The following is a 15,391-nucleotide window of genomic DNA, read 5'->3' as shown; positions in this document are numbered from 1 at the left end:
AATTTTCCTCCTAGTTCAAGCTAGACGTGAAACGTAGTGATATACCCCTGTCATCACTACTCTTGTTTAGTATTGGCAATACTGTCTCAAATATATTCTCTATTTCTCAAAAACATTAATTTCCTCATGCCAGTCATTAGGAAGCATTGGTATTTTTGTCTATCAGTGTGCAATGTAAGTCCTCTACCTCTGATGCTGTTTTCTGTCTCCCACACTCTCTCCTGGGTGTAAAGCATATCTTGAGCAAAAGAATCCCCAAGACAGCATTTGCTGGACTCAGCTGCACTTTGACTGTTCTGAGCTGCATCTCCACATCAAAGCTAATCACTCCCAGGAAAATCACTTCTTTGGAAGGGGACCCTTGATACACTGCCAGCCTATGAACACCTGCATGGAGTTCCCAGCATAGGCACACAATTAGGGATGGTGGGAAGAAAGCAAGCTGATCCTTTTCAAGTTCCTTTCCAAGTGAAACTAACCGCACTGACAGCCCCAAATCAGAATGCAAAGCTTTGCTGTGTAGGTCTTCTAAATCTATACTTTATCATGTGGTGTTCCCTTGAGTGCTTTTGTCCTGTTTTATAAAACCCCATCTCTGTTCCTGTCTTGTTTGTATAAAACCCTGTGTCTGTTCCTTTGGCCATCTGCAATTTACATTTAAAAATATAGTTCCTAATATGTGGTTATGTGTTTTATAAGTAATGATTAAGTTGGAAAATGTTTGCCTCAACTGAAAAAGCCATCCTGAAGTTGAAGAAATGCCCCTCTAGGTTTAATTTCATTAAGTTTAACATTACTTGCCATCTAACATATGAAAAATATACACAGTTTGCAGAAAAACCCCTCTACATTACCTCTCTTTTCTTTCATATGTACCAGACTAGATTATTGCTTTGTGTTCACAGTGACAAACTGACTTTCCTAATCTTTAAGGCTTCCCCCACATGGATTAAAGAGTCAAACCCTGCCGTAGGAACTAATGAACTGGTACGCACAATTGGAGGAGAAGTCTACTGAGGTCATATGTTTCAAAGAAAACTGTTAAATCCTCTTATTACACAGAGAAGAGATAATCCCCTCCACATAGGTTTCATTCTGGTCTTCTGACACTTACAAATTTTCATGTTGTGAAGCAGATGGTTTTTCTGGCACATCTTGGGGTTTCCCTGAGAATTCAGCTTCTACTTGTTCCTTAGGTGCTTGTCTCAGGAGCTCAGCCATTGGTACTTCTGCCTCACTCCTGGGAGTACTGTCCTGGAAAGGAGAATAACTGACAGACACGTCTTCCTCAGAGACAATAGGAGGATGTTCAGTTGGCTCACTGTCTTTAGATATTCTATGTTGTTCTTGCTTATGTCTTGAACTGTACAGTTCTTCTTGCAGTGCAGAGAACCCTTTAAAAAAACAGAGAGATGAGAAATACCATTACACATCTTACTAGAATGCAGAAAGTCCTTTTCATTCCCATGTGCATTTAAAATCCCTGGATGGAACACATTACCTGAGATTTTTAGACATCTTGAGTGGGAGAGGATACAACCTCTCTAAGTAGCTGAAGGAACACTGGATTACCACTACTATTGCCAAATAATGAATCTTGACAGTAACAGGCAAAATAAATTTTACCCAGAAGTTTCCCTAGAGTAATTAATCTTGAAACCCTCAAAGTATGAAAGAATATTCACAACAGGATTTTTTCCAGCAGATTAGGATAGGTTTTAGGAATCTTTTTCCCCCCCGTTCATTATTTATCTGCTTATGGAAAAAATAATTACACAAGTATGGACAAAGAAATTCATACAGGACTAGGTGCAAGAACTAGCTGATTTATGTGCTTCAAGGCACATAAATGCATCCAGCCACCCCCAACCCCTAATCTCAAAGCAAGGGCTCTCATTCTGTAAAAACTGTAAAATAACGTATGCGTTTCTGTTCCACGGGCTACAAATCCCAAGCTTGGGCTTTTGTTCTTCCTTACTAGCCACATTTTCTAGGAACCTATTGAACTCTGAATTTGAGCTGGACATGGAGGTTAATGTTCTAAAACTAATCAGTTGTGGTGTTAGAATGCTAATTATATCAAACAACCTTATATTCCTACATTCTCTCAAAGATGGGACGTTTGCAGCTGTCAAATACTTTACCAAGCTACCAGTTCAATACTAAGTTAAGGATGTAAAAGTATCGCTTCTAGAAAAGAGAATTTTATTTCCCATAATTTGGAGGTGTTTCTTTAGTTTACAACCATTGATCTTATCTACTGAACTTTTAAACTTATGAAATCCCGCTGCATCATAGCAGAATTACAATATCCCAGATACTTGAATCCAAAAGTTTTTTCAAAGCATGGAGTAGTTTTCCTTTTGGTCAAATCTTGGTCAAATCCAAATGCAACCTTCTTAACTTCTGTGAAAGTATTTGTATAAGCAAAAAATCAAGCTGGGCATAAGCATTTGCAGTAGTTTCTGACAACGTTCCCTTACTTGCTTTATAAGAATCGGCTAATGCAGGGATCTTATACCTGGGGACACAGTGACCTGTGTGATGTCATGCTTGCATTCATCCATCTTACCTGTCTTTTCAAAATGAGATTCTAGCGCTCAGTCATCAGAGTTAACAGATTATCCTAGTCAAACATGTCAGAACAGAGGCGAGTGCTTAAATGAGGTAACCTGGGCAGCCTGGGTCAGGAGACATTTACCTTCACTGTGGTCCAATCCTATTGTTTGTTCAATTTCTGTGTACGTGCGAGTGCCGCGGACCTGCATGGAGTCTATGCCGCTGGTCTCCATTAGGTGAACAATATCCATTCGGTTGATTTTTGTAAGACATTGGGTAAGATTTGTATCTGTGGCATTAGAACAACACCATGTAGCTGCGTTAAGAATTTCACATGCTCTCTTCCCTTCTGTTTTCCATATGAAGGACATATATAGGATACTGAGCAATATAATATCATATATAAAATACAGATGTGTTTAGAAGCATTGCTATGTAAAATCTAAAATTAACTGAAGGGCTGTCTATAAAAATTACCACTCATTTTGTTTTTTCCTTTAACACATTTGTTTACTTTCCCCAAACATTTTTCAGTTTAGGAAAAAGAGGCCTCAGTGGTTTTCCAGTCTGTTTTGCTATAAGATGTTCTGCCTTGCCCTCAAGTGAACAAGATTAAACTACTTTGTCTGAGAATCCTATGATACGCTATGCTATACAGACAAGCTTAAAAAAAATTAAGTGCCATCTATGGTCATTCTTTCTATAGCCTAAATTTTATCTAAATTTTCTTTTTGTGATTATAAGACACATCTGTCACCTAAGCTAGCAAATTTGAGACAGTTATATGTACTGTAAGTGGAAACAAACCTGTTGCATGTTTCCCATCCCTTTCAAGCCAGTATTTGAGGAGTGCATGGCTCTGGTCTTGAAGTGAATTAGGATTTTCAATTCGGATCTGGTGAATTTGCTCTTCTGTGAAATCCAGCTCTCTTGCTAGCTCTGAAAAAGAAATCTATCTCTGTAAAGATGTCTCTTTTTCCCTGCCTTACATCTATTTTATGGCTGTCAGCAGCAAAGTAGACTTCAAACTTTTCTGAAACCAAATTCTCTTTGCTTCTATGTACCTTATGTCATATTTAGAGACATTGTTAAACAGTAAGTTCTCGCAAAGACAGAAATGCATTATGTATAGAAATGATGGGCCTGCATGAGCTTTTATTTTTTATGTCTACCATTCCTAGTTCTCAGGGCACACCACCACTGACAAAATTTAGCAATGACAAGCTATCAAATAGAGTGCAGTTGCAGAAACAGCACATGAACAGATAGAAATATTTCTAGCTACAGAGCACCATGCTCAGCAGATTCTATCCTCTGAAACATTGAATATTTCAGAAACTTTGATCAAAATCTAGTAAAAGAATTAATTTTAAGTAATAGCACTTTCTAGGGCTAGATTAAAGCATAATATTTCTACTCCCCTGGACTTGTTTCATTCAAAGAAAAGTAAATGTCTACTAATTACAGTTGAAAACCAAAACCTGAAAATGTGAAACTAAGAATAACTGATGTCTTTCTGATGTAGCATAGGGTCAAGACTGCAGTCCAGAAAAGGGAAATGGTTTAATTATCTGTAACATCTTTATTGTATCCAGAACCAAAAGCATCTTCCTGCCATCACTAAAATAAGATGCAACCATTGAAACAGGTCATAAAATGAGTTAAAGCCATGGAGAATTTGTGAGATTCCTACTGTTATTCCTGGTCTCCAGATTTCTGCTTCTTTCACAAAGAAGGATTCACATTCTATTCCATTGTCATGCTACAGTGGTATGGACTTGATTTTGAAGGGTGTCATGTTTTTAATCCCAAACCCCAGATAACCTTATTTCCAGGCCGGCTTGAAAACTGGTACAACGGTAAACTTCAGCAAATATACAGAAATTACACATTAGATTCAAATCCTAGGTAATCAAATAAGTTTGAACAAAAATCAATCTTTACCATAATATGACAACAATATTTATGCAGGTGTATTACCCTGCCCTCTCTAAAATGCTATAAAAACATTGTCTATTTGATGAGCATCCATTTTTTTCTAGTTTTGTTTTCAGAACTGTCTGTTCATTTTCATAAAATTTTCAGCAGTTTCCTAATCTGTTACATTGCACAGGTCCAAGTCCTACTGATTTCAAGATAATCCATGTTGGGATGAGTGACATACGCTCCCAGTCTTCTCTATGGATTGAAATAGAGGACAGGAAAGGAAAAGGTAACATAAGCAAAAGTATCAGTGATATTTTGCATACACTCTGAAGATGATTATAAAAACAGTGTAGATCACAACTTTCGTTATTAAGGAGTTAACATTTTTTTCTCTGGTATACAACTCTTCTTTAACTCCTAGAGCCTTGCTTATTTTCAGGAGTGTGGTACTGCTCTAGGCATAGATGCAAAAAAGCGTAGACCTGATTTAACCTTTTTGGTAGCAATTTTTTGTTGGATTGCACAGTTTGACATAGCATTGAGATTTCTGCACAGCTCTTTTTCTTTGTAAACACTTGTAGCTGATTTTCAGTGACACACATCTGCATCTCATTCAGTGTTACTTCTGCTTGTACCCAGTAAAGTTAATTGTCTCAGATCTATTAAATCAACACTATTAAAATGATTGCTACAAAGAGGTCCCTTTTTATCCTTTTTTCCTCAGCACAGTTCTGTAGAAAAGAAGCTGATGTCAGTGGTCTTCCAGCTCAGGAGTTCCAGAACAGAGATGATGTTTATTCATGTATTCATTTAACTTCTAGCCAGAGTTGTTGCGTTTTGCACAAAAAGAGTAGGGTAACATATGCCAGCTCTTTATCACTCTCTCATCCTAGGGGCTTTCCCTCTGGAGATGCCACAGCAAGTGCCAAGGCTTTACCTCTGCATCTGAGTTCTTACCTAATAGGCTATAGGAATCTTAGTAACCAGAAGACAGTAAGGTACTGAAGTATTTCTATAAAACATCTTTAGATAATCAGGAAATCATCTGAAAGAATCAGCAAAGAAGTGAGAAAGAATGCTCCCCTCCTTTCTGTCTGGAGTAGACATGCATTTTACCTGTCCAGCTGAATCCAAGATGATCAGCAATGTGGGCCAGTCTTTCCTCTGTCCTTTCCGGATCATCCTGTTGATCTAAAGGTCAAAGAGAGCCACAAGTTGCCTTTTACAAGTTAAAAACCATTTTCATAGCTGATATAGCCCAAGAAGGGAAAGTGGGTTTTTTCTAACTACTGTAATCTCAATGTGGAGAGGCTGTTACAACTGGGTAACTAAAGTGAGGACTCTAAATCTCCAGGTTAAGAAAAAAAAGCTTGATTTTTCAAAAAGCACAGAACTATCTGCATTTTCCATTTGAAAATCAGGCTTTCATGTGAAAATCTAAACAAGGACTAAGTGCCTACTGTGCCTACTGTCCTATTATGGCCAAGCATTTTATTCTAAAACTTCATTCTAACATTAAATTGAAGACTTCAACTAAGTCAAGAGCCATAAATTTCCATGCCTCCTTAGTAAATGCCAAGGTTGAAAAATTCATCTGGACTGGTGCTTCTAATTATGTTCCTTCTGTTGTAGGGAAAGTTTTGTTCAAACAGTCCCTATAGCACTTCATATTTTGGTTTGTATTTGAGATATTGTTAAAATTTAAGTGTCTGACCCTTTCAACTAGGAAGTGATACAAAGTACTTACAATGAAGGCAAGGAAAAATCAGATGATCATTTGCCAGTCTTCATTCATTTCAATAACAGTGAGACTGACTGTTCTTCCCATCCCCAAAGCTAATTTGGGGATGGCAGAATTTGAGTTTTGATTTTCCCTGAATGCACACATGGATTGCAATATCTCAGATTCAGAAAATTGCTTAGGGTTAATGATATATGCATGTTTCATTTTAGCTATTGGATTTCCATCATGGCTACTTAGTATAGTACACAAGTAGGTGAGAGGAAAACCAACCACCAGAAAACTTGTACTAAAGCTACTGGTGACACTGAATTTTCTTGAGACACAGATCGTCAAAAAAAGGAACATGAAAAATTTAACTGTTTAAAACTTCTGCAGATTTCTTTGTGTAACAACTCAAAAGAAAATGCATTTGCTTTTCTCGGTTTCAATCAATTCTCAAATATGTCATTATTAGTAAAAATTAATTGTTAAAAATAGGGCCAGGGAAAGCCAAAAGCCAAAATGTGCATGACCTAAGCAATCAGTTTAATGGTAAAACAATAGATATTTTTAGAAGTGTTTTGGTTTATTAAGGTAACACTTCCCATAAGCATTCATGGTTTACAATCTTGAGATTGTTTCACAGACAAGAAAAACACAGACACAACACAAAAAACCAAACACAGCTCACAGGGGGGAAAAAATACACAACTAACTACCAAAAGCTTAAAATAAAATGCCACACAGATTACACATGTATACAAACATACATACATACACACACACGCACACACACCAAAGAAAACAAAAAACCAAAAAGTTTAATTCATGACATGCGTCGCACAGGGAATCCCAGTCGTTGGCAAATACCTTCAGCATGGTCATGGACATTTTCATCAGGGATACGTTCAATCTGAGTCTCTACAGACTCATCCCAAATGGGTCTGGTGTCAAAGATGTCTTCAGGAACTGACTGCTGAGTCTCACTGGATGGCACATTTTCAATAACTGAAACTTCTAGGGCACTACTGCTTTCATCATCTGAAACTAATTCTTGTTCTCTCTCTGACTGCGTGAGTCTTTCCACTAATTTAGAAGCTTCATCACTAATTTCTTCAAAGAATTCTATGGAGTTTTTGTAAAGGTCAAAAAAATGTTCCTTACTTTCTTTTGTGGGACTAAAACCACTGCGAGAGGCTGTAGTGCTTCTGCTTTTAACTGGCAACCGTGACGAGAATACCTTGGGTCTTGCTGCTGTTGCCTCATCTGAGTCTAGCTCAAGGTTCATCTCTCTCTCCCTCTCCCTGGTCTCTGCTTCTGCCTCAGCGTAACTCCTAGCTTTTATTGAACGTTTAGTCTTTGGGTCCATGGGAATACTTGCATCAGATTCAGATTTACTTCGGTTATCTTGTTTCATAGGTAGTTTGCTTGTCACGTCAAGAGCTTTGGGTGACTCTAGCTTGCATACAGATGTGTCTGTGTATGTATATTGTTGTTCAGCTTTTTGGAAAGCTGCTTTGACAGGAATTTTAGACTTTGGTTTTGCTTGGTCATCTTTTCCTTCACACTGCAAACTGTCTAGGAAGCCGTCTGCGGGAAGGCTCTCATTTTCTGATTGTTGCAAGGATTGCAATGCAGCAGCAGCTGTTCTTACAGGAATTTTGGATTTGCTTTCACAAGAAGGCACTCTCTCCATTAGAGCAGTGGGGATTTCAATCACAGATCTCTGTTCCTCTGGTGAAGAGTCTGGGGACTCATCACCCTGTTCAGAACAAACTGATCTAGTGACTTTGGAAAAATCTAATTCATCTTCTACTACAGACAACTCAGGAGAGATAGGGCAAGGCACCTGACTGCTATCAACCATGTCAGTCTCCATTCTGGAGAGGGGCTCAGCTTCAGAGGCAGCACTTTCTTTCTTTGGTGATTTTGAAGAAGCTGAAATACCCATTTTAATTGGAATTCTGGATTTAAGATCTGCTTTTGTGGTGCCTATGCTGACACCTTCATCTGTCACATCTTCTGATATATCACTAGACTCAGATGCTGGGGGTGAACATTTCAATGTATCTTTTTCTTGTATATCCAAGTCCTCTGATTCTGAAGGTGAAAATGGATCTGGTGAGCTCTTCAGCATAGAAGATTCCACCTCTGCTGCTTCTTTCACTTCTTCAGATAAAGAAACGTCTTCCTGAGGCTGCTGCCCCATTTGGAAGAAGTGAAAGCTTTCATCTGGATAGTTCCTTTTGGTCATGTCAATGGCTCCACTTCTAGTCATTTCAAACAACTTTCCTTCCTGAAAAAGGAAAGGATTTTGTTCACTAAGTGGGGTCCCTTCTTCGGTGGGTGTTCTGGCTGGTGTTGTATCAGGTGTTGTGCCTTGTGATCGCCTGTCTACCATCAACCCAAATATCTTTTGTTCCTCCTCCTTCACCCGAGCTTCAAAAGCTTCATCATCTTCACGTATTTCACTCCACATGTCAGAGTCCACATCCGTTTTGGTGATGACAACTTGACTGCTCAATTTCTCTGTTTCATCTCTTGTATCCTCAAGGGCAGATTCAGCAAACTTTGTGGAATCTGAAGACCCTCGTGACATCTTCTGAAATGCATCCTCTGGTTTTGGCTCTATTTCCATACATACTTCCTCTGAAGAGTGATGTTCACTACCTGTGTCTCTGCTAAGTAAAGCTTCACCAGTCTGATCTTTTCCTTCTTCATCAGAATAGCTTTCCCTAGACAGCAGACTTCTACCAGCTCCTACCTCACTTTCAGTGTCAGTAAAGAAGTGTTCAGAAGACACATTTTCATAAGGGCTTACTATATAAGGACCACTACTTTCAGCAGCATCTGCTACACAACTTTCAAGTGCCACTGTTTCAGTGGTAAGGGATGAATGCTCTGGTAAGGGTTCCTCAGCATGAGTATCTCTTTGAGATGTTTTAAAATCTGTTTCTGATTTTCCCAAATCACTTCCCAAAGCAGAATGGTCAGTGGTATCATCTTCAGCCAGTTTGCCATCTTGTGGAACAGAGTACTCGGTGGTACTGTGTCCACAAGAACTATCGTCTACTTTCTCAGACACGGCTCCTGTAGGAATGAGATCTGTCTGTGTTAACAAGGCAGTGGCTTTGACATCTTTTTCAGCAGTATCATATGGCTGTAGTGTTAGTGGAGACTCAACACGCACTTCTTTTTGAGAACTGTCACCAATGGAATGACACAGAGTACCCCCAGATTGTGTGACTGGGGCACTGGGACTAACTGTCTCGCTGTGATCTGTACTGTCATATTTTGATTCATCAGTTCCTGCTGATACACAACCATCAGAATGACAAGTGCCTGATTCTCTTGTGGAAACCTTATAGCTGCCCCCAGGGATAAGTGGTTCCTCTTTGTCATCTTCTGTTGGCTTTTCCTGTTCTGCTTTAACTGCCCCTATCCTGATAGAGCATTGCTTTGAATCAATGGGTTGAAAACCTGCTTCGTCGGGGCTAGAACTGGAATCGATGCTGGATGGTAGTGGTGAGGGTGGCTGCACTCGGATCACAGGCTCCATTAAGAGCCCTGAGTCAGCTTCCTTTTTTAGCTGAGTCAATTCTGGCTCACTCTCTGAAGAGGAAGAACTTTTTCTAGATTCAGCTGCAGACATCACCACCGTAGGTATATCTTTTTCTTCTACCGCTGTTGACTCTGGTTCTTCACCTTCACATGTAGCTTCTGAATCAGCCACTGCAGAAGATTCCTCTTGCTTACAATCCTTTTTGCAATCTCTCTTCTGTTTTGCTTCTTGTTCTAATTCATCAAACATTTTGATTTTGGTCACCATTTTAAACATCTCCTCTTCAGGGGTGAATCTCTTCTTTGGTTCACTTTCTGAATCATCCTCTGGTTCTTCACTGACTTCAGGGATTGTGGCCGACTTTGGTATGTTTGACAGTGCCTGTGAGTCTGCTGTTTTAGGTGTGATTTCATAGCTAATTTCTTCAGAACTAGGAGTTTCAGGTGAAAGAGGGCTTTTCCCTGAACTCTCCATGAGGGATGTTTGCTCTAGACTGTCATCATCAGCACTTCCCTCAGGGTCACGGAGAATCCTGGAACGCACCGATGCCAGCTCTGGGCAGGTTTCTCCTTTGCCAAGAACAGACTGAAGAGGACCCTGCCCCAAAATACCAGCCTTCACTGTTTGCTCTACAGGGCTACTTTCAAGAGAATCACGGCAGGGAGACTCTTTCATAGGACTGGGCTCCAAAGAATCAGGCGTTTTGTGTGATGAGTTATCTTCTAGCACTGGGCTTGCTTCCAGTGAGTCTTTATGACTTATAGCCAAAGAGTCATCTGCAACTGGGCTAAAGCTTTCACTATCATGGCTAGCAAGTGAAAGTTCCAATTTCTGGGGACTTCTAACCACAACACGGCGTTCACAGGTTATATCTTTTTCTTTCTCTAAAGCTGTGTCATGTGTTTCAGAAGTCTTAGTTAAATGTGCAGTGGTTCTGGATTCTTTATCCCTGCTAATATCTTCCATAATGGAAGCTGAGCTACTTTCTTTAAGTTTATCAGCCTCTTCAGAGGCTGTGGGTACAAGCTCTTCTGATACATGGTCAGAATGAGACTTACTAGTCTCAGTAACAGCATCTAGCTGTCTTTCAGTAATACCTTTTGCATCTTCCTTTGGAGAGAGTTCCTTCGGAGAACATGTTTCTGCTGTTGTGTGTTCTCTAGCTGCTCCTTTAGCTTCTTCAGTTTGCCCATCTGCTTTCTTTGGTGAGAATGAAAGGCTTTCAGGGCTTGTTTCTGGAGTCTCTGCCAGGCCTTCATGCTTATAACTTTCCTCAGAGCTGATCTGAGGGGTTCCTTCAAGCAGGCTACCTGGAGAATCAGCCACACCTTCATGTTTAAGGCTCTCTGAGCTCCCATCAAAAGCAGCACTTTGCAGAGAAAGAGCAGGAAGGAATCCATCTTTCACATACTCCGTGGGAAAAGCAACACTGAAAGGACTGGTCAGTACTTGCTCCAAGTTCAGCTCTCCCTCCTCTGTCACTGAAAGGTGTCGGAACTGTTGATATTTGTCATTGTCCTCCAGTTCTTCTTTAATGACATCAGAAAAGTCTGTTGAGGTTTTTCTGTCAGGGCTGATCTGGAAGTCAGTATCTCCTTGGTCGTCAGAAGTCCTGCCCTTCGCAACTGATATATCTTTGGCACTTTCATCATCAAATACTGGAGGGAGAGGTTCAGTTGGTTTTTTGCTGCTCCGCTCTTTTATCTGGTCTTTACCTACAGTTTTCTTGGTAATTTCAACAGTAGAAATTTGCATTTTTCCTTTCTTCGATTGCGGCTCTTTCTCTGCTTTTAATATCGTGCTTTGTTTGTCCTTCTGTTTGTCTGTCTTGTGGCTTGATACTCGCCTCGTTTCACTTTGTGAAGAAATTGGTTTTCTCCGGGTTGTTTCCTTCTCAGGGAGCTGTTGCTTCTGTTTGACAGATTTGTGCTCAAACAGTCCAGATATATTCTTGGACGGGTCTTGACCTGACTGGAAGGCTTTCATCAGTTCACGAACTGACATGGTCTCTTCAAGTCTTTCTGTCTTAGAAGAAGGTGAAACAGGTGGTTGTGCTTTGTGTGCTACTGGTTTTTTGACTTGTGCTGGTTTTTTAGAAACCTTTTCGGCAGTGCCCTCTCTTGTTTGAATTCTGACAGGTAGTTTTGACCGTATTTTTTGTTCATCTTCCACCCGTTTCTGCAGAGCTTTAACTTTATCTTTTATTGAGCCAATAGGAGTTTCCTCTATAACAGGGGATACAGCTTTAGCCTCAGGAGCAGCTGTCAGTGTTAGGCCAGGTTCCTCACCTCGTGACTCATCTGAAGTGAGCTTTGTTAGTCCTGGTCGTTCCTCACTGCTGTGCATCTTGCCTTCCTTTTGCTTTTGCTTGTCTCTTAATTTTGTCCTAACTGGTTTTTTAATTTCTAAGGCTGGCTTGTGTTGCTCCTGTGGACTTAGTTTTTCAGTTGTTGGAGATTGTTGTCCTTCTTTTTCAGAATCCCTGCTTATTACTACAGCTTCAAATCTTTCTTCTACTACATCTTCTTGTAAGGCTGGTGGCTGTACCTCATGAAGAGAAACATATGTTTTTAAATCCTCTGTAAGGTAATCTACCATTCCCGTCATGTCTGGCTTCTCCATTTTTGTTGTCCCTTTGTCTACCCTGACTTCTACACAGGTAGGTTCAGTGACTTCTAAAGGAGCATTTCTTCTGGCCTCTTCAATTTCTTCGTCACTGACAATGACCCATTCTTCTTCTACAAGTTCTTGTTTGGAATCGGACTTCTGCAAAACATGTTCTTCTCTGGTATAGGATCCACCTCTCAGAATTTCATTTACTTTTTCTAAGTCTTCTTTCACTCTCTCAACTATTTCAAAAGGCTCTCCTGGCTCTTCTTCAGTGGGTTTTCCAAGATCTTTCACTTTAATGGAGCCTGATTTATCAGAAGAGTCAGTTGTCAAGATGGCAGTCATTTTGATCAAATCTTGTTTCATCTCAGAAACTTCAGACAACAGGTCTGGACTGGCTAGTACAGGGACTTCATTAACCAGATGGCTTTTCAGGATAGATGTTTCTGTAGATTCTGTCTCGTCATCTTTGATGCGAATGAAAAACATTGAAAGTAAAATGGAAATCAAAAATAGAGATTGGAAAATAATCAGGACTGAAAATGACAGTCTTTGGTTGCAGTGGTAGGAAGGTCAACAAAATGGGCCGGGAATGGTGGATCCACAAGATCTGAGGGTACAAGAGCAAAGCAAAGCTAACGGGGGAAAAAAAAAAAAAAAACCCAACAAAAAACCAAACAAAAAAAAAACTGAAAAGGAAAATGGCAGGAAATAACTTGCTTAACTTTATCAATATAGCACAATCACACATACATTGTCAAAGCTGTAACAAACCAAATCAGGACACCACTAAAAAAACTCAAAACAACAACAACAAAATTTAAAATTAAAAACGGAACACAGTGAAGTTACACAAAGATAGGCATCTCAAGATTGTTCAGATGTTACAGATCAATGTTCAAATAAAAACAAACAAGAAAAAAGGGGGAAAGCATTAGAACTGATTGAAAGTCGATTTCCTCTAAGAGAAAGCCAGTGTTAGCAAACTGTCAGAATAACATCGGGTTAACATTTTTTTTTTTCTTAATGACCAAAATAAAAAGTTAAAAGTAATTCTGCAGTAATCTAAAATATGATCAAATATGTAGAGATCTGAATCAGCTGCAAACCGGCATTTCATCTAAGGGGATTTCACACCTAAACAATGAAACAAACATTCTTTTGTTTTAAGAGGCATGGTCCTTTCCTTGGAACATCCTCATTGACAACTAATGAATTGACTGAGGAAAAAGAAGACAGAGAAGAAAAGGAGAGATAGTAAGAAAAAAACTGTGAATCAACTTAGAAGTGATTTCAAAGTTTAAAAAATGTAATGTATGGCAACCAAAAATCAGAGACAGTCACACTAGACACATACATACAATTCATGTAAGGCAAGTTATTTCCATGCAAAGCAAAGGTGTTGCAAATGCTACTGGGTATGTAGCTTCAGTTAAAAAACAATAGCTTAAAAATTAATCATATAAATTAAAGATACATGAAAATATTGTAAAACATACTGTGGTGAAATATTTGTCTAATCTGTGCAACCAATATACAGTAAACTGGATGTAGGTAATTCCCGTGATGCCATAACTGCCTACTGGGAATATTTAATTTCAGGAGGGACTACTAGAAAATGTATATTGAACAGAATAAAACATTGGAGGACTGAAGCAAGTTATGAACAGAATACAATGCTTAGAAATTATAATTGCACATTTTTCTTTTAAAGGGAGTACACCACATAAAACTTGACACATTTCTGCACCCCAGTCTAAAACTCAAAGTAGTAATGCAAATGAGGAGAACCTAAGCAATACATAATTATCTGTATTCTTTGTTAAAAATATCCATTTTGCTACACTGTTCTCTTGTGTGTAATGACTGCTAAATGTTTGTGCTGTACATTAATTATAAGCAGATTGCTGGGGGTGATTTTGATGCTGAAAACTGGGTGCTTTGGTGTTGCAGTTGTTCATGTGAACTGTCTAGTGCATACTGAAATGCTACCTAGTAATTGTGTGGATTTGTAATATGTATTTTCATAAATGTTAAATGGGTGACTACCTCAATGGCCAAAAAGTCAAGTTAATTAGCCCGAAGCAAAGAAACTCCAGTGGGAAATAAAATGCAAGTACTATCCAAACAGAGCGTGGCTGTTAGCTGGTGTTGGTATTCTCTGGGGCCTAGCTAGTTAGCAGAGGGCAAAAGCAATGGTAGAATTACTGCTAGAGAAAAGTAAGAGAACTCCTAAACTGTCAGGAATGGTCAAGAGCTGTCAGTAAATGTAGCCAGTAGATTGCAGGATAGGCAGTGCAGTCATTAACATCCTAGATTGGTGCTCTTCCCTGACATGTTACAGGCTTTTGGCTATGATGTGGTTGGCCTCCCTCACACTCCCACTGAAGTGTTCCCAGCTTGTATATTACCTCCTTGCAAAAATTGTGGCTCTATGCTATGTTAAATTGAGATGAATCTGACAGCCAAACTGAGCAACCTCACCAAACCTGCATCCTGCCACCTTCCTTAGGGGGGTGTGTACTGCATTGAGTAAATAATTATACGGCAAAGGGGAGCAATTCAAGCCCTTTTTCACCTGTATGTTTTACTGTTCTGTTGAATTCACCTTCCATTTGCCATGACCAAGGTGAGTCATGGGGCAACTGAAATTCCACTCTGCTGGCTATACTATGGTGTGACTTTTCCACCTTGATGAAATTGGTCATCCTGATGTGAATAATAATGAATTAGAGCAAAAACCTGATACTAAGAATGTTGTTAATCATGGTGAATACTTTTTCCCACCATGTTATTAGCTATTTTGTCACCCTGATATCTTTTATTCTCTAGATGAAGCATTTCCGCTTTAGACAAAGGAGGTTATAGAGGAACAACCATCCATTTGATCTTCAGGACCGTGGTGCTGTTGTCTTTCCAATTAAAACATGTAATTAGTATATCAAGAATAAATAACACTCAAAATGCAATGTAGAAAAAAAAAGACACTACACTGCATTTTAAACTGGAAA

General features: G+C 39.3%; 1 protein-coding gene across 50 annotated transcripts in view; it reads right to left on the bottom strand.

Moving 5' to 3' along the window:
- ANK2 (ankyrin 2) overlaps positions 1-15,391 on the bottom strand; it is a 371,582-nt gene that overhangs the window by 13,378 nt on the left and 342,813 nt on the right. For 29 of the 50 annotated variants that reach the window (XM_074823482.1, XM_074823481.1, XM_074823487.1 and 26 more), the window contains 4 exons: positions 5,602-5,676; positions 3,367-3,498; positions 2,702-2,848; positions 1,115-1,394 (listed from right to left, as the gene is read on the bottom strand). In XM_074823482.1, coding sequence (XP_074679583.1) covers positions 1,115-1,394; positions 2,702-2,848; positions 3,367-3,498; positions 5,602-5,676 — 634 coding nt within the window. Of the gene's footprint in view, positions 1-1,114; positions 1,395-2,701; positions 2,849-3,366; positions 3,499-5,601; positions 5,677-7,078; positions 12,848-15,391 lie in introns of all 50 variants that reach the window. The other 21 variants (XM_074823462.1, XM_074823464.1, XM_074823465.1 and 18 more) reach the window with 2 other exon arrangements.

The sequence above is a fragment of the Strix aluco genome, chromosome 4 (assembly GCF_031877795.1).
Source record: "Strix aluco isolate bStrAlu1 chromosome 4, bStrAlu1.hap1, whole genome shotgun sequence".
In the NCBI taxonomy this organism is placed as follows: domain Eukaryota; kingdom Metazoa; phylum Chordata; class Aves; order Strigiformes; family Strigidae; genus Strix; species Strix aluco.
This window is presented reverse-complemented; position numbering and strand designations above follow the sequence as displayed.